Consider the following 19,869-nt stretch of genomic DNA (forward strand, 5'->3'; position numbering starts at 1 on the left):
TAACTATAATTGGGAATACAGTGGTCCCTCCATTATCTGGCCCTAGTTATGTTCAGATAATGGAAAGGTAGAGCTCAGTAAAAGTTAAGATACTCTAATAAAACAGTTACTTCCATAATTTGGATAACAGAAACAAGGGAGGTTGTCTACACCTGTAGCTGTAATAGTCAACATTTAATTCCTACGTATTTCAGTTGTATAGTTTGTTAATAGTATAGCCATGACTGAAGTAGGGTTTAGTATAGCTGCAGATGTAAGGAACATCCCTTTTTTGTTTATTTTGTTCAAGTTCCTAGTACTTGTGTGTTTACTTTTTATTTTTATAGCTACTGTAATTTATGACCCATGCATACTGCATTAATTTGAAAGAAAGGAATGGTGTCAGACACATTACAAAACTACTTTCGCATCTTAGTGCACACCCTGTTTACCAATTACTATAAATGGCCATTTTGCTTTATTTTCAGCTATGTAACACTCGTTAAAAATGAATAGTATGTTCTGAAGCATGAACAATTCGTGATAGTCAGCACAAGAAGCCATTGATGTGCTGCTACTGAAACAACACCTATGCAGTAATGGAGAAAGAAATGGGACACAAAGACAAAGGTAAGTTCATGGTTTATACATTGTAGCTGCGTATGCAATAAAGCATGTCTCAGGCCTAGGCAATGCTGAACAGTGAACAAATCATAATTGTAGTTCAGCTATGCTTGGCTGAAGGAATCATCAGTTAGTTACGTAGTTAGTTAATTACTTCATTAGGCAGTCAAAAAATTTGATCAAATAAGTTTTACACATTGAAAGCATTGAGAGTCACTTTGAAGGTACGTTGGAGCTTGATTATTCCATTTGCCAAACTGTCATGGATGTAGAAAGACCAGGTAGAAACAAGTCACCCGTAGAAGGATCAGTTAGACACAAATCACCCTGCCAAGAGATCAGATAGAATTAAGTCACTCTGTAGAGAGTTCAGCTAAAAACATGTTACCCTGTAGAAAGTTTACTTAAAAGAAAATTATGCTGTTGAAAGTTCAACTATCTTGCAATTCTTTCTGTTAGGTTATGAGTCACTCTGTGCTGAGTTCAACTACAAACTGTTCACCATGTTGTCAAAGAGTACAGCTACACTGCGAGTTTCCCTTTAGAAATTTCAGCTACATATACTTGTAGGGTATTCAGCTGCAAGTAATTCAGTCTGTATTGAGTTAATGATTAATCAACACCATTGTAAAGTAATTACTGAATAACATTGTTAAATGTATACATGTATCACTTAACAAACAATTTTAAAATTTCTCCGTCATATTCATTCTTTCATATATAGCTAATCCTAATTCCTATAGAAAAGAAAACAAGTTAAAAGTAATGCCCAAAGCTGGCCATAGGCTGGCTTTAGGTATGAAGTTACAAAAAGAGGTGATATCTAATCAAGCTGTAAAAAAGGGTGCAGCCTCCAAAAAAGCCAGGGTGAAAAGGTGTGAAATCCAAGGTGGCGGCCGAGAAATGGCTGTGATGGTAGGTTAATGGCAAAAAATTTAATAACGACAAATTTGGTGTCGAATCCTAGTGAAACTTGGAGGAGGCAATGCAAATTCACCTGAATTGTTGCTATTAACTTTTTTTGCCATTAACCTACCATTAGGGACCCGCCAATTATGCTCATTATTTTACCTATTATGCTATGCTCCACTGCTCAAAATTTTGCCTATCATGCTTAAATTAATGCTCAATATTTACCTATTATGCTCAAATTATGCTCAATATTTATACCTCAGTTCCCATGTTTTTCTAGTAAATTTGCACTTTATGGGAAAACAGTAAGTTTCTGAAGCACAGACTCTGAATCCTTGCTTGTTAAAATGCATGTCACAGAAAAGATCGATATACTCTAATAGAACAGTCAGAGTTCTGATTATTCTCTGACTGTTCTATTAGAGTATATTGATTTTTTTCTGTGATATGTATTTGGTAAGCAAGAATTTATGGTAATGCACAAGTGTTCTGCCTATTGTGCTAGCATTATATGCTCAATGCTTTTAAGCACCTATTATGCTCATTATTATGCCAGCATAATCGGCGGGTCCCTACCTACCATCACAGCCATTTCTTGGCTGCACTTTGGATTTCAAATCTTTTTTCACCCTGGCTTTTTTGGAGGCTGCATCCTTTTTTACAGCTTGGCTGTTTCTGATTAGATTCCATTTGCCAAGCTGTCATGGATTAATAGTGAGGCTAGTATTTTGGCTATGTAATACAATGTCATATGTACCATAAACCATGGCTGGCTATGATACATTTTAAATGTACCATGGCTTTAATGTGGCAGCATGCAGTACCTACAATTTCTTTATATAAAATTCAAGCTAAAATCGATTGTGGGAATTTATTATTGGTCGCGTGATGAAAACCATAGTCCGATTTTGCATCCTACAGCACTCAGATGGAAGTGATTTGTCACCCTTGCCATCCTATGAGTTGAAAAACATTGGTTTCAGGTGAGAACTAGTGCTATAGCATATTCACAAGCAGTTCACTGCATTTTCGAATACGGACATGCCCACTTTTCGAGTAACACAAGATAAACACTCTACATCAAAGCCTACCCCTATATAAAATACTTGTAAAATACTTAACTGATTGAACTTTTCCGTGATACCTTAGGACTTGCCTATTCATGTTAACAAACAAACATAGTCAAAACGTTAGTTGCTGCTGACCCATAATCAAATTTCACAAGTTGGTCTATGTGTTAAATTCAGTGGTCAGTGTCGTATTGGTTTGGGTGATTAATTGTCCACAGGCTCTTAGCCTGCAATTGGCATGGTACATATCAGTTGTGTCGTTGTATCACGTGCCCTCGTGATTTGCCTGATATGTACACCCACACTCTCAGGCCTGATGACGCTCGAGCTTGGGTGTACATATCAGGCAATCCATGATATATATATATATATATGAGATTTAATAGAAAACATAACTAGCTTGAAAATTATAACCCACAAAATATCCTTTAACCAAAACACAATCATTATTCCACAAAATAAGTTTATTTCTAAGTGTTGCTAAGTATGACTAATTTCTGTAGTGGTTGCCATTTACAAACATGATTTACCATTTGCTCTGAAGAGAGAAGTGAGATTGATCAGCACCTTGTCTACTTTTGAAAATGTAATTTATTTAAACATGTTTAAGTTGTGAATAATTAACTATTCTATTTAGGTACATTTCCTAGCTAATGTTGGTATCAACATATTAAGTGATTTATCTTTGCTGTTGAAGAGCCAGTACTTCATTCCTGGACAATACATTGTACAGCAAAATGATTTAGTGCAGTGTATGTATTTTGTATCAAATAGGAAAGCTGAAGTGTATGATTATGATGGTAATGGATCAACCAGGATCTTACAAACTGGATATTGCTTTTGTGAAGAGACACTGTTCAACAATGAGCCTGCTCAATATTCTGTAAAGAGTATCGAATATGTTGATGTGTTTGTGCTACACAAAAAAGAATTTGATGAAATGTTGACTATTTATCCTGAAGCTGTTCAAGTGATTTCTCAGACTATGGGACAGACTTGGGGTAGAAGCTACCTCCATCATAGCAAGACCATAGATACTATAGGGTAAGGCTATAGTATCTATGGCAAGACTCATCAACTAGGCACCATACATCCAGCTCTCTTTGCTGTTCCTTATGATGAGGTCCTTTAGAAGGACATTGTTTATTGCTTATGCATGTGATTGTTTTTATATTCAACATCATATATACTGCAGTTTATAGCAAATTTTTATGCCATCAGGGCATGTTAAAATCTTTGAGGGTCTTAATGTTTCTGGGCATACTTTATTGTGCACCACATGCAGACAGCATCATCAGTGGTGGAGCCAGACTTGGGAGTCAGCATTGAAACCGGGTCACTATTGCTGACCCGGATTAATTAAAGCCTCCTAGCTGGCTGTAGTGGCTCAGTATGCAGATGCCAGTCTTTTCATATATTAGAGTATTTGACTGACTGCTCTATTAGAGTATCTCAATTTTGATGTATCAGAATCTTAATGTTCATTATTTAATGTATCAGATGGGCCGGGGGCGGAACATGCCCCCTGTGTCCCCCCCCTTGGATCCGCCACTAGACATATTGAATTAATTGCATAGCATGACCAACTTATTCCACTGAATGCTCTATTAGAGTATAGACAAATTGACTGGCTGGCTGCTCTATTAGAGTATATCGATCTCGTACACTCCCTAGTCTCGCGTAGCCAGACCCTTTTCTTTCTTTTAAGTACTTAATTTAAGTTATGGGATCTGGTACTTACCAGATTACCTTTAGTGCAATTGTATACAAACTCACTTCTATTGTTGTACAACCATGTACACTTGTAACATTGCACTATAAAGCTAATAGAGGACTTGCACGCGTGAAACAACGGTTGCTAGGCGGACATGTTTCGGGACAACTTTCTATGGCGCATATTGGGTCAGAACAAAGGTAACGAGATTTATTCACTAAGCGCTGGGTATAGTAACACTGGGAAGCAGGGCTGGTTTTGAAATAGAAGATCTTATCATTAGCTTTGTGAAATAGGTGGCTAATTAAATTTCGATACATTACTCACCAATTCTAACTTCTTCGCTGTTTTTAACGAGCAGGGTGGTATTTACAACACAACTCAACACTGATTCGCTTCATTACAGCCTGTACCAAATCCCGAGAAAGCGCCTTTCAGCCACAACACTGTCCCGAAACATGGCCGACAGCTGCGGTTGCTTAGCAATTACGATGATTTACGTCACGCTGCAAGTCCTCTATAATTAAATTGAATTTTGTGTGGGGGCGGGAAAGAAAAGGGTCTGGTGAACATAGTATAGCATCATCGTTGGGCTATCCCGAGATTGTGGGTATTCTACTGCGCAGCTTCCGGATTGTTGTTTGGTGCAAATGACGTGATCTGCTGCATTTGCGTCCTGTTACCATAGATATTTCGGTAGCAGCTATGGTAACAGGATGCAAATCATGTCATTTGTGCCAATCAACAATCCGGAAGCTGCGCAGTAGAATCCCCACAATCTCGGGATAGCCCAACGACGATGCTATACTATGCATGTTCACCAGACCCTTTTCTTTCCCCGCCTCCACACAAAAGAAGAAAAGGGCCTGGCTACGCGAGACTATATCTGATTCATGCAATTCCATTCCTTTAGTACAATTCCCAGCAAATAAGCTAAGTTGAAAATGACTACATTAGTTGCTTTACTTTGGGAACGGGGGATTGGAAAAAGTGAGGGGGCACTGCGTGAAACTAGAGTAGGGGGTGGGGAGTTGCCTTCCCTACCCCCCATTTCTCCGCCCCTGACGTCTATACATTATGATTTTAATGTCACGAACTGTGACATAGATATACAGACTACTGAGTACTTGTAGATGCACTTGTCTGTACAGTATATCTACTTGGGTACTTGCGAGGGTACTTGTCTGTACATCTATGACTGTGACTAACATTTAAAATAATGTCAGATACATGTTCTAACCAATGAAATTGCGTGTTAGCTATAGCTCAACATCACGTCATCTACTCAGACTTAGAGACGCTCGGGACGCTAGCGTTGCCGTTATGGGAGAGTGAAAACGTAGCTACAGTGATGGATAGATTAAAGAAAACGATTAAGAAGCCCTCGTTTCCTATTTCTCCCAACTCGAAGGCGCTACTAGTATGGAGACTGTTCCATGCGTTGTTTGTACACGCTACAGTGCTGGCTGTGGTATATCAAGCTTGTGTTGACGCAACTGCCAATGGTTTCTCTTACGCTGTTATCTACATTGGTGATGTGGTGCACATCCTCAACACACTGTTGCTTTTCTTGACCGCTTGCAATAACAGAGGAAGAATTGTTATGGATAGACACGTCATTTTCAAGGAGAACTTTGACCGTTACTTCGTGATTGACGTCATTAGTCTTTTACCACTGGAAATATTTGCATTTGCCTCATCTTCAGCACTGTTTACAGCGGCATTATTAAGACTAAATCGAGTACTGAGATTCGGAAGAGTTCTCCAGTTGTCCAGTGAGTTTCCTCCTAATGATAGCACTACCTACAATACATGCCTTAATATTGTATGATGCCATCTAAGTTCAAAGGGTGCTTATTTTTCATAACATAATCCCAAATTTTCCATCAAACAATTTTCCTTTGTACGACAATAAAGCACACTTTGCTGTGAATGTGACACAACTATAGACAGCTGGGTCAGCTATAAGGCTCTTAAGGGTCATCATCTTCTTATGACACCTCATTTTTCGTAGATTCAGTAGGTTGTAGTGTACTAGGCTACTAGCTACATTTCACTTGCATGGACTATTTTTTGTATGACACATTCTGGTACAAACTAATAATGTGGACCAAAATGTGGGAGATGAAATCGATCCCTTTCTATCAGTCATGAAATACATGTTTGAAGCTTATCAAATATTACCATGTAAAGTGTGGTCTTTGTAAAGAGGTGGTCTTTGTAAAGAGGTGGTCTTTGTAAAGAGGTGGTCTTTGTAAAGAGGTGGTCTTTATAAAAGGTGACAATGAAGTGGTTTGATCATTAAGTATGCTTTAGCTATCTTTAGAACAATGTGGTCTTTGTACAGAGGTGGTCTTATAAAGGTGCATGGTCTTTAAGAGGTACAGTGACCACTAAGTGAGGTTTTTACTCTGTAGCTATAATATATAAATAATTGGACCATTTCCATTTTCTGTTCCCAGTTTCCATTTTCCATTTCCACTGTATCCAATTGTCCCCATGGAGACACACATTTCCATTGTTTCCAGTTGCCTCCATGGAGACACTGGAAATCTGGAATGACTACAATTTACCCCCACTATAGTACGTTCACGTTGAGCTGAATCCTCAAAAACATTTAATAACTCATGGATGCAATTACATATGATCTTGAAATTTGGCTCATTTGTAGTGCTGCTTGATCCGCTAAAAATATTTTGAAATCTTTTTGTTCAGATGTTTGACATAATATTTACAGCCAATCAAAATTTTCACAATACATTTCCTATGGGGAAGCCATATAAGTAGAGTGTCCATTACAGCCCTTTCCCGAACTTGTAATGGAGCTAAACCGTACATGTCTGTTGTTGACACCTTTGCTGTTACCAATAATCATCTGGTTGGCTGAAATGTTAACTCGGTTGAGAAAAATCCACTTTTAATTTTTAGCTGTTTTTCAGGATTCAGCTCAACGTGAACATACTATAACAAAGCTGTCAGTAACATTACCACAGAAATTAAATGGCTATGCACACAAATGTTTGTAATTCCACTACAAATGAATAATTAAACGACCAGGTTAATCTGGGGGGGGGGGGGGGGGCAATGGCCTTAAAGTTGTGTAATCAAATGGTAAGTATTCAGTGCAGTAAAATTTCACCAAAATTGTGTTTGTTCACACCTAATTTTTCTGGGAGAGGGGTATGCCCCCAAATCCCTAGAAACCTCATGCTTCACATTTCAGAGTATATAGTATAGCAGCACAACCCAAAAATTGTGCACTTTTTCATAAAGTCATGAAACTTTCCACATAAATAGTACTCCTCAATACATGTATTTTCAGATATAGTACCATCACTGATTTGACCTTTGGTAACCTGTACTGCCATTTTTGTACAAAAAATTGATCATTTTTGTCTTTAACTCTCTGAGGCAGTAATTAACTTGTTAAAACATGGTACCAAACAAAAGATCTTGCTGATAGAAACAACGTGGTTTTTATTTGAAGTTAATAGGTGATTTCATTCTTAAGTTATGAGTATTTTTATTAGCTGCAAAATTCGATGAAGTTATCTGCCCACAGGTAATTCACACCACAAGGGCAGGTAAATTTATCAAATTTTGCAACTAGTAAAAATGATCATAACTTTGTAATAACATCACCTGTTGACTTCAAATAAAAACCAAGTTGTTTCTGTCAACAAGATCTTTTGTTTGGTACCATGTTTTTAACAAGTTAATTACTGCCTCAGGGAGTTAAAGACAAAAACGATCAATTTTCTGTACAAAAATGACTGTAAAAGTCACCAACAGTCAGCTCACTATATCTAAAATTACATGTCATGAGGAGTACTATTTATGTGGAAAGTTTCATGGTTTTATGAAAAAGTACACAATATTGCCAATTTTGGGGGTTACGCCGCTATACTAATATAGTGAAATCCTCTCTCAGAATCCTATAGAACCACAAATGCCGCTCCCCTCCCCCATCACATTGTAAATTTTCCCCTCCTGGCTTAATATTCTGGGTTGAGCCCTGCTAAGTCTTAAATTGTGACAAAACTGTCCATTGTAAGTACAGCATGCTTGGTTCTGACCACCTTCAACTTGATGGCCACACCTCAGACCACATTTATATGATAGCTGTACAAGCTGTCCATTACTGTAGCTAGTCTTCCTCAATCATTCTCCTCATCCTCCAGTCCCACGAAACTCTGGATCTGACCAATCTCAAATTGTGTGCAGAAATTAACCTACTAATCATGAGTAGGTACTAGTTTTTTCACTGCCATTGTGGTGTTTTCCAGGTTGTGATAAAGTGTGTCAATTGCTTACTTTCGTTTTTTATTGCAACTCCGGATTCACATACATTAAACCTAAAAGCACCACGTCTGCTCATACAATACAGTACTCGGGTGTGGTCTCAAACCAAATATAGCACTTGGCTTTACCTCATGCTATATTTGTCTCTCAACCACGCACCCATGCTATATTTTTTGCATTGCACTCATTGCAGTGGTTTAACTTGTGTATATACTGAGCGACTTCAAAATAAACATGATCAAGACTCATGGTAAAGTAGAAATGTGTGCCGCAGACAATAAATGACGTGACCACTACACATGAGGATTTTACAGAATGAACGTCAAATCCGGCCTGCCTGTAACTCACCCATCATTTATGCTATCCCTCTGAAACTTTAAGAGTTAAACTCATCATGTCACTAGAAACTACCACACAAACAGTGAAGCAAATCCATGTTGACTGTTTCGAGATCAAGATTGCTGACATCAAAGGGAATATTTCATTAAAAAAAATTTTTTTTAATCGCATGTAGTTAGATGCAACCGCAGGTGTATGCCTTGCATTCCTTTGTGCATTCTGAACATTAATTGCCCTGCTATCACTTCCATATTATCTCAATTGCCTCAAAATTCACATCATCGATTTTGCCGTACATCATTACCCTACAGTCATAATTTCAGCACCAAACGAAGTTTCAGTCATCCTCAGTTGACCTAGAGGCCAAATATAAAACCCATATTGTTGTTTTTTTGCAATACTTGCTTGACATGTAGGGCAATGTGTCTTTAAACTGTTCTAAAAGTTTCATTGAGATTTTTACATATATTTTTGATAATAGCTAGTTTGAAATTTGAATTTAGTTGACCCATGTAATTTGCTCTCTAAGGGCGCAGCTTAAGAATTTAAAGAACAATGCAGAGCACAACTGTGGTCACCAGTTATTGAACTGGGCTGTGAATAGTAAGTGTAGTTAATCAATACATGTAGCCATAAAGAAGTGTGCAAAAAATTATGCCATCGTTTGAGATATGGCTATTTTGAAAATTTGAATTTAATCGCCCCCATGTAATTTGCTGTCTAAGGGCGTGGCTTAAAGAATTTGAAGAATGACACAGAGCACAACTGCAATCACCGGTTATTAAAATGGGCTGTGAATAGTAAGTGTAGTTAATCAGTGCATGTAGCCATAAAACAAGTGTGCAAAAAAGTATGCCATCGTACACCAAGTATTTAGAGCTTTCACAATGCAAATCATTTATAGCCTGTAAAGGCAACCCCACACAAATGATATGGGGTACAAGCATGTACGTATACACATACAGTTACAACATACACAGGACACATGAATATCCAACAGATTTAAGGTACACAATAATAATGTACGACTGTCTGTGATATAACTACTATGAAAACAATGTCTCCAGTTTGGCCCAGCAGATTCTACCATGGTAGCAGGTCTCATGTGACAGCATATTCATGGTGCTTCTCCAAACACAGATAAGCAATGATCAAAGCTGGGAGCAAGTCTACTGACAGCAATGTGTGACTCCATTTGCAGGATCCAGATGAGTGGGTGTGGCTCCAGTATGTCTAGACAGTTAACACACATTCTTGATAACTGGGTGTGGTTCACATAAGTGTGTACTAGAGGTGTATCGATACATAGTCTCCATTCAGGCGTTGCATCACGATACAGCAATATATCAAACGACAGTTGCATCTCTAGTATGTACACTCCATCAGTACAACCAAGCTTGTTGCAGTGAAACCTGTCTTAATGGCCACCAGTATAGAAAGACAACCTCTTTAGAAAGGCCAATTCCAAATCCCTTTAGTGAGAATTTATACGCTGCCACCTACATATATATTGAGCAAAGGTGGCAATGGACAGGTTCCATTGTAATTTATTTTAATACGTGATCTGATCCTGTACATTTTGTGGTGAATGAGATACACTTGGTGTGATCCAATTGTCTTGACTCAACCCACTTACAACCCAGTCGCAAAATGGAACTGAGTATTTATAGGGGACAATACGTCTAAGATGTGTGGATACACTACAACATGTGCATACAAGAAAAGCACATTATGCACAGTCCAGTCAACACAAAACTGCATAGTACCCATCAGTAAACCTGAAGAGGAAAAGCCACAAAGAAATAAAAATGCATATGTGTAGTTAACAGTGGTGAACAGTATTAATGGTAACAATACACACTGAAACATTACTCTGGTCACTTTATGGTCATAATTTTTGAGCAGGTAGCAGATTGCTGTGTACACAAAATGACACATTCAGGCATTGTGTTTAGACGGATGACAAGGTGACTTGATTAGATTCACTGTAACATAAATACTATAATACAGTATAACGTTTCACTGCTAGACAGTACACTGATATGGCTACCATACAGACCTGAGTAGTTAATCAACTAAGTAGGTGCAGTGGAACCTATAAGATGGTTACATCTGGGCCAAAATTTCTTGGCTTAATAGGCAGGTAGCTGCTTTAGCAAGGCACTGATTTAACCATATAGATGTCTCACGGGGGAATTTAAAAGCTGGCCTTCTTAGAGAGGCGACTTCTACACAAGTGGCCACCAAGGCAGTTTCCACTGTGTAAAACTTAGGGCTTTAGGTATTAATTTTGGCATTTCATGTGTTGAAGGCATTCCAGGACTTCTGTAGTCTGAAACCCACCACAGTTTACTCAGACAATGTTGAATTGTGGTCACCCACTAAACCACTGAAATGCTGGAAGTGAATGGTGTTACTTTTTTTGTCTTATGCCTTGGCTACTATATAGTAGAACTGAAACGGATATCCTGAAAAGTATCTTTCCAGATATCCTATGGATAACGACATCATCATTTGCTTCATCAGGAGCTTATAAGCACCGAAGGTGAAAATTCTTACACTTTGGGCTACCAGCCATTGCAGCCAACTTGAAATGTTCCATCTGTGATGACATAGCCTATGTAAATCAAAATTTTTAGCATTTACTAACAGGTTGGTTAGCAACACTTACCCTCTTGCTGCCAGTCTCACATACTGTCACACACTATAAATCCATCACTAAATCCCTCTCTATAGCCAGTTAATAATACAAGAACAGCTGCATTGCAGATGCTTCTTACCAGCGTTGAAACCGGGTCGGGTCATCCGGTCACATTTTCTCCAGGTCATCCGGGTCTGACCCGGTTTACAATTTATCCGGGTCTGACCCGGATTGGATCACGTGAGAAATGAAATTGTTCGTTTGACGACGTGGAAACTTATAAACGCTATCGTGTAGCTCTTTCATGAGCCATGCCCACTTATTGCATTGCCAACATACGCTCAGCCACGCCCATTTGTTAGTAAGTTCAGTATGTAGCACGAAACTGAGGGTATCTATGGTGAGGGGTAGCTATTGTCAGTAGGTGAAGACCTTTTTTTTTTTTTTTTTTTTTTTTTTTTTTTTTTTTTTATTATTATTATTATTATTATTATTTTTTATTTATTTTTTTTATTTATTTATTTTTTATTTTATTTTATTTATTTATTTATTTTTTAATTAATTAATTAATTATTTTTATTTATTATTTTTATTATTTTTTTTAGTTAGGCTGAAGTTGCAATATTTACTCAACACGAATCGAACGCTCAAAATGTAGACTCGTTCGCTCGCTCGAGACTAGCTGAAACACGTCTCGGCTTTAATTAATCCGGGTCACATCCGGGTCAAATCCGGGTCAAATCCGGGTCAGTGGGTCATCTGGGTCAGCAGTAGTGACCCGGTTTCAATGTTGCTTCTTACCAATTGGCCTGTGGATTTGTGGTGTTCCAAGTAAGGCAAATTAGGCAATGTTACACTATATAAATATTGCATGGTTAAATCTTCTGTGCTTATTTGCTTCTGGCTTCATGTATCCTTAAAGTACGGCTTTAAGGTTACGGGTTACCAGATAAATAATTTTGTAGGCGCTTTGCTTATAGTTCTGTTTTAACTGTTTTGCATGGAAAAACACACTAAAATTACATGATATATTAATCTAATCCAAAACAGCCAAGCTGTAAAAAAAAGGGTGCGGCCCTGAGAAAGGCTATGGTGAAAAAAGATGTGAAATCCAAGGTGGCGGCCAAGAAATGGCTGTGATGGTAGGTTAATGGTAAATATTTTAATAACGACAATTCAGGTGAATTTTGTGCCAAGACCAAGCGGCACCAAATTCACCTGAATTGTTGTTATTAAAATTTTTACCATTAACCTACCATCACAGCCATTTCTTGGCCGCCACCTTGGATTTCACATCTTTTTTCACCGTAGCCTTTCTCAGGGCCGCACTCTTTTTTTACAGCTTGGCTGTTTTGGATTAGATTTCACTTCTTTTTGTATTTGTATACCCCAAAGCCAGCCATAAAGCCGGCCTATGGCCGGCTTTAGGGCTTTTTAACTTGTCATTTTTTCTTTACTACAGGAAGAAGAAAAGATGAAGCAGGGTGATTTCTTCGTAGCTAACCTCTCTGCAAGGTGATCCTTCTGGCTGATCTCTCTACTGGATGACTTGTTTGTAGCTGAACTCTCTACAGGGTGATTTGTTTGTAGCTGAACTCTCTACAAGGTAACTTCTTCTAGCTGATCTTTCTACAGGGTGATTTGTTTGTAGCTGAATTCTCTACAGGGTGATTTGTTTGCAGCTAAACTGCTACAATGTAACTTCTTCTAGCTGAACTCTCTACGGGAGGCTTGTTTCTAGCTGATCTCTGTACATGGTGACTTGTTTCTAGCTGAACTCTCTACAGGGTGATTTGTTTGTAGCTGAACTCTCTACAAGGTAACTTCTTCTAGCTGATCTTTCTACAAGGTGATTTGTTTGTAGCTGAATTCTCTACAGGGCAATTTGTTTGCAGCTGAACTCTCTACATGGTAGTTTCTTTGTAGCTGAACTCTCTACAATGTGACTTCTTCTAGCTGAACTCTCTACAGGGTGACTGGTTTCTAGCTGATCTCTCTACAGGGTGACTTGTTTCTAGCTGAACTCTCTACAGGGTGATTTGTTTGTAGCTGAACTCTCTACATGGTAGTTTCTTTGTAGCTGAACTCTCTACAATGTAACTTCTTCTAGCTGAACTCTCTACGGGTGACTTGTTTCTAGCTGATCTCTCTACAGGGTGACTTGTTTCTAGCTGAACTCTCTACAGGGTGATTTGTTTGTAGCTGAACTCACTACAAGGTAACTTCTTCTAGCTGATCTTTCTACAGGGTGATTTGTTTGTCTCTACAGGGAAATTTGTTTGCAGCTGAACTCTCTACATGGTAGTTTCTTTGTAGCTGAACTCTCTACAATGTAACTTCTTCTAGCTGAACTCTCTACAGGGTGACTTGTTTGTAGCTGAACCCTCTACAGGGTGATTTGTTTGTTGCTAAACTCTCTACAAGGTAACTTCTTCTAGCTGATCTTTCTACAAGGTGATTTGTCTGTAGCTGAATTCTCTACAGGGCAATTTGTTTGCTGCTGAACTCTCTACATGGTAGTTTCTTTGTAGCTGAACTCTCTACAATGTAACTTCTTCTAGCTGAACTCTCTACAGGGTGACTTGTTTCTAGCTGAACTCTCTACAGGGTGATTTGTTTGTAGCTGAACTCTCTACAAGGTAACTTCTTCCAGCTGAACTTTCTACAGGGTGGTTTGTTTGTAGCTGAATTGTCTACAGGGCAATTTGTTTGCAGTTGAACTCTGTACTTGGTTTTTTCTTTGTAGCTGAACTCTCTATAATGTAACTTCTTCTAGCTGAACTCTGTACTTGGTTTTTTCTTTATAGCTGATCTCTCTACAATGTAACTTCTTCTAGCTGAACTCTCTACAGGGTGACTTGTTTGTAGCTGAACCATCTACAGGGTGATTTGTTTGTAGCTGAACTCTCTACAAGGTAACTTTTTCTAGCTGATCTTTCTACAAGGTGATTTGTCTGTAGCTGAATTCTCTACAGGGAAATTTGTTTGCTGCTGAACTCTGTACATGGTAGTTTCTTTGTAGCTGAACTTTCTACAATGTAACTTCTTCTAGCTGAACTCTCTACAGGATGACTTGTTTGTAGCTGAACTCTCTACAGGGTGATTTGTTTGTAGCTGAACTCTCTACAAGGTAACTTCTTCTATAGCTGATCTTTCTACAGGGTGATTTGTTTGTAGCTGAATTGTCTACAGGGCAATTTGTTTGCAGTTGAACTCTGTACATGGTAGTTTCTTTGTAGCTGAACTCTCTACAGTGTAACTTCTTCTAGCTGAACTCTCTACAGGGTGACTTGTTTCTAGCTGATCTCTTTACAATGTAACTTCTTCTAGCTGAACTCTCTACAGGGTGACTTGTTTGTAGCTGAACCCTCTACAGGGTGATTTGTTTGCAGCTGAACTCTCTACATGGTAGTTTCTTTGTAACCGAACTCTCTACAATGTAACTTCTTCTAGCTGAACTCTCTACAGGATGACTTGTTTCTAGCTGATCTCTGTACAGGGTGACTTGTTCCTAGCTGAACTCTCTACAGGTGATTTGTTTGCAGCTGAACTCTCTTACATGGTGGTTTCTTTGTAGCTGAACTCTCTACAAAGTGACTTCTTCTAGCTGATCTATCTACAGGATGACTTGTTTCTAACTGAACTCTCTACAGTGTGATCTGTTCATAGCGGAACTTTCTACTGGGTGATTTGTTTGCAGCTAAACTCTTTGCATGATTGTTTCTTTGTAACTGAACTCTCTACAAGGTAACTTCTTCTAGCTGATCTCTCTACAGGGCAATTTGTTTGTAGCTGAATTCTCTACAGGGTGATTTATTTGAGCTGAACTCTCTACATGATGGCTTCTTTGTAGCTGAACTCTCTATTAGGTACCTTCTTCTAGCTGATCTGACTACAGGGTGACTTGTTTGTAGCTGAGTTCCCTACAGAATAACTTGCAATGTAATATAATTGAGTAAATTATACATGCAGCTGAATGCTTTATTAGGGTGACTGTTCTATTAGAGTATCTCGATCTCGCATTTGCTGCACGTAGTTGCCTTTCGAATCATAACTCAGTGATTTGTAATCCGATTCTTCTGTACTACTGCAAGAACTTTCTATGATGATTATTCCAGCTACATACTGATTTTCAGCTCGTTGCTCTAAGCGGCTTGCCTGGTAGACACGAAAACTAATAGTTTTGTTATTCATAAAAATCGATCGCGTAATTTTGACATAGGTTGGGTTTTGTGTCATATCTCCATGGTCTTTATCCCGATTCCTTTCAAACCACAAAAAGGCACTCCTACGATGGTTGCTCCATTTACATATCAATTTGCAACTGATTCTTCCAAGGCGTTTACCCTGTAGGCGTGACAGACCTTCGACCTTATTTTACGCAAATAATCGGTAATAACTCTGTGAATGTTCATCGGATTCCTACCAAAGTTGGTACGGAGATCCGCCTTAATGAGCCCTTTAAGTGTGCCAAATTTCAGCCCAATCCGAGCACGCATTCGTGTTTTATGGCGAATTTTGCGAAGTGTGCGAAATGAAGAAGAAAAAAACGAAGAAATTAAAGCAAAATTTTGTTCGCTCGTATCTCGGAAATGGCTGGAGCGATTTTCTTCAAATTTGGTATGTAGACTCCCCTAACTGGGCGGCACATCTCTAGCAAATTTGGTTCCAATCGGATAAGGAATCACAGAGCTACATAGGTGTGAAAATTGCGTTTTCTTCCTGTTAATATACTCACGGTGTGGCGCGCCGGCTTCTTGGGCCGCACGACACACTATCGTGTGTCTTGATGTACAAGTGATACTATAAGCGGTGATACACTCAACAAAGGAAGCGCTTGTACAGAAATGCAGGCACTAAACAGTGAAACTGTTGATTGCTATTCATCAAAAACCAGGTTTCATGGGAAGCCACATCGTGATATTTAGCATTAATAAGCTATTACTTAGTGATTTCTAGGTCCTCACGAACGAATTGAGTTATTATCCAATTGTAACAGCACGGTAGGTATTTCCGTAGCAGAACTAATCGCCATTATCATTGCAAGATACGATAACTAACCAGCCTCTAGTCAGTTTTCCCACAAAGTCTCCACGACAGGACCTAGATAATATAACCACCCATTGACACTGCCATAAAAAATAGTACTAATTGGCTGACAGCTGCTATTTTTGATGAATAATAACCACATTAAGCAGTAGTGCTAAACACTGGTTCAATCATATTGCGGGAATTTATTTTACGCTTGTCTACCTTGTCTACCTTTCGCAGTAATATGATTCCTCCGCTATTATCGTGTGGCTATACAATGCTTTGAAATTAACAACCTTCTCACCAACACCTGCTCGAGTTTTGTGCCACTATTGCATCATCCATCATCGAAAAATAATAACCTATTATTAAGTGCCTAATCTGTAACCTTAAACACAGTGAAAAACCTGTATAATGAGGTCACCTGTCTAAACTGGCCATTGTAAAATTCCCCTCATGTGCCAACTATATGTACAAAGTGGCAACCACCTCCTTAACCCTTATACCCGTATAATCCAGAAAACTGGATTTAAACTTAATAAATACGCATGCTTAGCACAAAGTGCTGTAACTTTCATAGCGTCCATCTTATGGCTATACAATTTACGTCATTCTACTTGTGAATTGTGATGTAGTAAGGATTAAAATGATACCTAGGGTTTACCCTAACACTAAATGGTGAGGCTAAAACTAGCCGTGTAAATAACTTTTAGGTAAGAAAACATGCAAACCCTTTATGAAATTGTCCATAACTTGATGGTGGTTGCTCCTATCATCTTGCAACAACTTCCATTCGATTCACCGTTAAATTTTCTATCAGGCCATATATGACTCACACAAGTAAACCCACAGTCGAAATTAAGCATGTGGCAAGAAATTTTGGAACACAATACAACTTTCTGCTGTGAACAAGTAAGCCACTGTAGTTATAGTGTTCATTTAACCTTCTCTAAGTAGCCCAGTGAACAGACTTTTAACCAATGTGTAGTTGTAGGCTAAGTTACCCCACCTAGTGTTGCCATGCATGCCCATGTTGTGTAAACATGCATTCCCTTGCAGGTTTATAGGGCTAATAAGGTTAGAAAAATTTTTGTCCCTGCAATGACATGTTTTCACTCTACAAGATAACACTGGAATACTACTGGGATACTATAGTGTCATCTCCGGACACCCTCCAAATAAAGCAGTAAAATTTTCACCCTGATCCAATAATTTTTGTGCAAAATACATGCTGTCTTGGTATGCGCTAATTAAATGAACTTTGCTTATGTTTTACAATTAATTTTTAAAGCGCAAATACATGCATGGCAACTCACCAATTGTGTCTCTATCACTGTAACACAAAACAGCAACCTTCACAATAGCCAAAAATCCTCTGAACAGATCACGGCATATTCTAGTGCACTTATTTATAAGTAATATACATCTTAAAGGCATTTATTTAAGACAGATAATTACATGCCCCTCTATAGTATCTGGACTTACTTGCCATTTTCTCTACCCTTCAACTCTTCATTACTGTAGTATGGGTAGTAGCGTGGCTCCTCCACTTCAATTAGTCGAGTAGATCGAGACACTCTAATAGAGCAGTCAATCCGCACTCTAATAGAACAGTCACATTTCTACAAGTGCTGTACATGTGTTTTTATATTGTAAAGTCTGTAAGTAACTAGCAACTTAACTTCCTTTAACAACACAATGCAATGCTAGGCAGAAGTTGTAACTAAGCTGTAGCTTTGATTGCTTTATTAGAGCTGCTTTGTGACTGCTCTATTAGAGTATCTTGATTGTTTTAATGCAGTGCGAGATGAAAAGTGTTGCTAAGGGCTTAAAAGCTAAAATGGATGTTAGTTGACTGAAGTTGCATGCCACTAATATTACAGTTATATTTGTTGCACTATGATGAATTGTCTACAGCAATATTCTGTCACTGTAATCTAAATTTTAAAGGGTTTCTGTCAAAACCACGGAAACCCACCTAGATCTGCTACTGTTTTCAGCATTGATAGTATGCTTATTCTAATGAAAAGGTTTGAAATCCCATCCAAAACAGCTAAAAAAGTGCGTGTCCAAGTAAAGCAGAGTTAACTGTGATGAAAAGTAGTGATATATCATAGCACGGCCATGTGTCAGGTATGTAAGTTGTGAATATTAATCAGATAGTAAACAAAGGTAAGGCGGCCAAACTCAAACATTGCTATCAGAGAATCTATACACTTTGAGAATCAAATTTGAGTGGCATTTATGAAGATGCTTGCAAGACTTAAAAACTAGCAGCATCACTTCGTTCTCATTAATACTTTTACAATTATACTATCTGATTAATATTCACAACTTGTATACCTGACACATGGCTGCACTATAGTGTATCACTACTTTTTGTTGCAGTTAACTTTGTTACAGCTATTAGCTGTTTTGGATGGGATGATTGCTATTTACATGAAAATAATTGATTGCTTTATTAGAATATTTGTGCATTTTAAATGCAGGGTATTGTCTATGTCTGTACTACACCTCTAATCCGACACCTCTGTAATCTAGAATACCTCTATAATGTGACATTGTTTTGTATACCAAAAAGTCTTTTTATATGTAATACTACCTCAATTATCCGACATTCTTGCTAATCTGACACAACTTTCTTATCCCAATTCGCATTGGATTATTTTTTGGCATTTACATAAAAGTTACAAGTTTTTGCAATACCACATGGTCTTAGTCAGTAGTAAGGCAGTTCCTAATAGTAGTACAGTGAAACCTCTAAAAAGTGAATTAATTATAAGAAGGTATTAAGGTTACAGAATAGTTTTAAATGCATGGGCGGAACAAATTACAAAACCTGCTTTAAACCAAGCAGGGATAAATAATTTCAACAACTGTGTCAGCAATACAACTAATTGTACTTGTTTGTTTTTACTACAGAACAACGACTGTTCTTGGGTGTGTGGTCCACAATAGAGCGATGTTTTATAAAAACCTGCCGCCAAAAACCAGACTAACAGATTACTGAATCCTTATAATTTCAACACAAGTGACTAAACAACTAAAATATCTAGGTCCTGTGGAAGCGATTTTTTAAGTTACTGGTTGTGTAGACGTTTTATTGAACTTTTAGTAGTTTTTTCGAGTGAAACAAGTTCTTTGAAGGCTTGTATCTGAGTCACTGGGAAGAAGCACACCAAAAACGCTTCCACAGGACCTAATAAATTTAATATACAGTATCATTATGCCCCAGAAATGCCAATAGAACCTACAGC

The 19,869-nt window shown here is 38.2% G+C and overlaps 1 protein-coding gene and 1 long non-coding RNA gene across 2 annotated transcripts in view; one reads left to right on the forward strand and one right to left on the reverse strand.

The window, feature by feature from the left end:
* The window catches only part of LOC136249260 (uncharacterized), a 15,258-nt gene extending 12,016 nt beyond the window's left edge, over window positions 1-3,242 (forward strand). The window contains exons 4-5 of the mRNA XM_066041222.1: window positions 3,089-3,171; window positions 3,223-3,242. Coding sequence (XP_065897294.1) covers window positions 3,089-3,127 — 39 coding nt within the window. The 3' untranslated portion in view covers window positions 3,128-3,171; window positions 3,223-3,242. The remainder of the gene's footprint in view (window positions 1-3,088; window positions 3,172-3,222) is intronic.
* LOC136249261 (uncharacterized) overlaps window positions 1-19,869 on the reverse strand; it is a 57,480-nt gene that overhangs the window by 2,431 nt on the left and 35,180 nt on the right. The window lies entirely within an intron of this gene.

This window comes from Dysidea avara, chromosome 3 (assembly GCF_963678975.1).
Source record: "Dysidea avara chromosome 3, odDysAvar1.4, whole genome shotgun sequence".
Taxonomy (NCBI): domain Eukaryota; kingdom Metazoa; phylum Porifera; class Demospongiae; order Dictyoceratida; family Dysideidae; genus Dysidea; species Dysidea avara.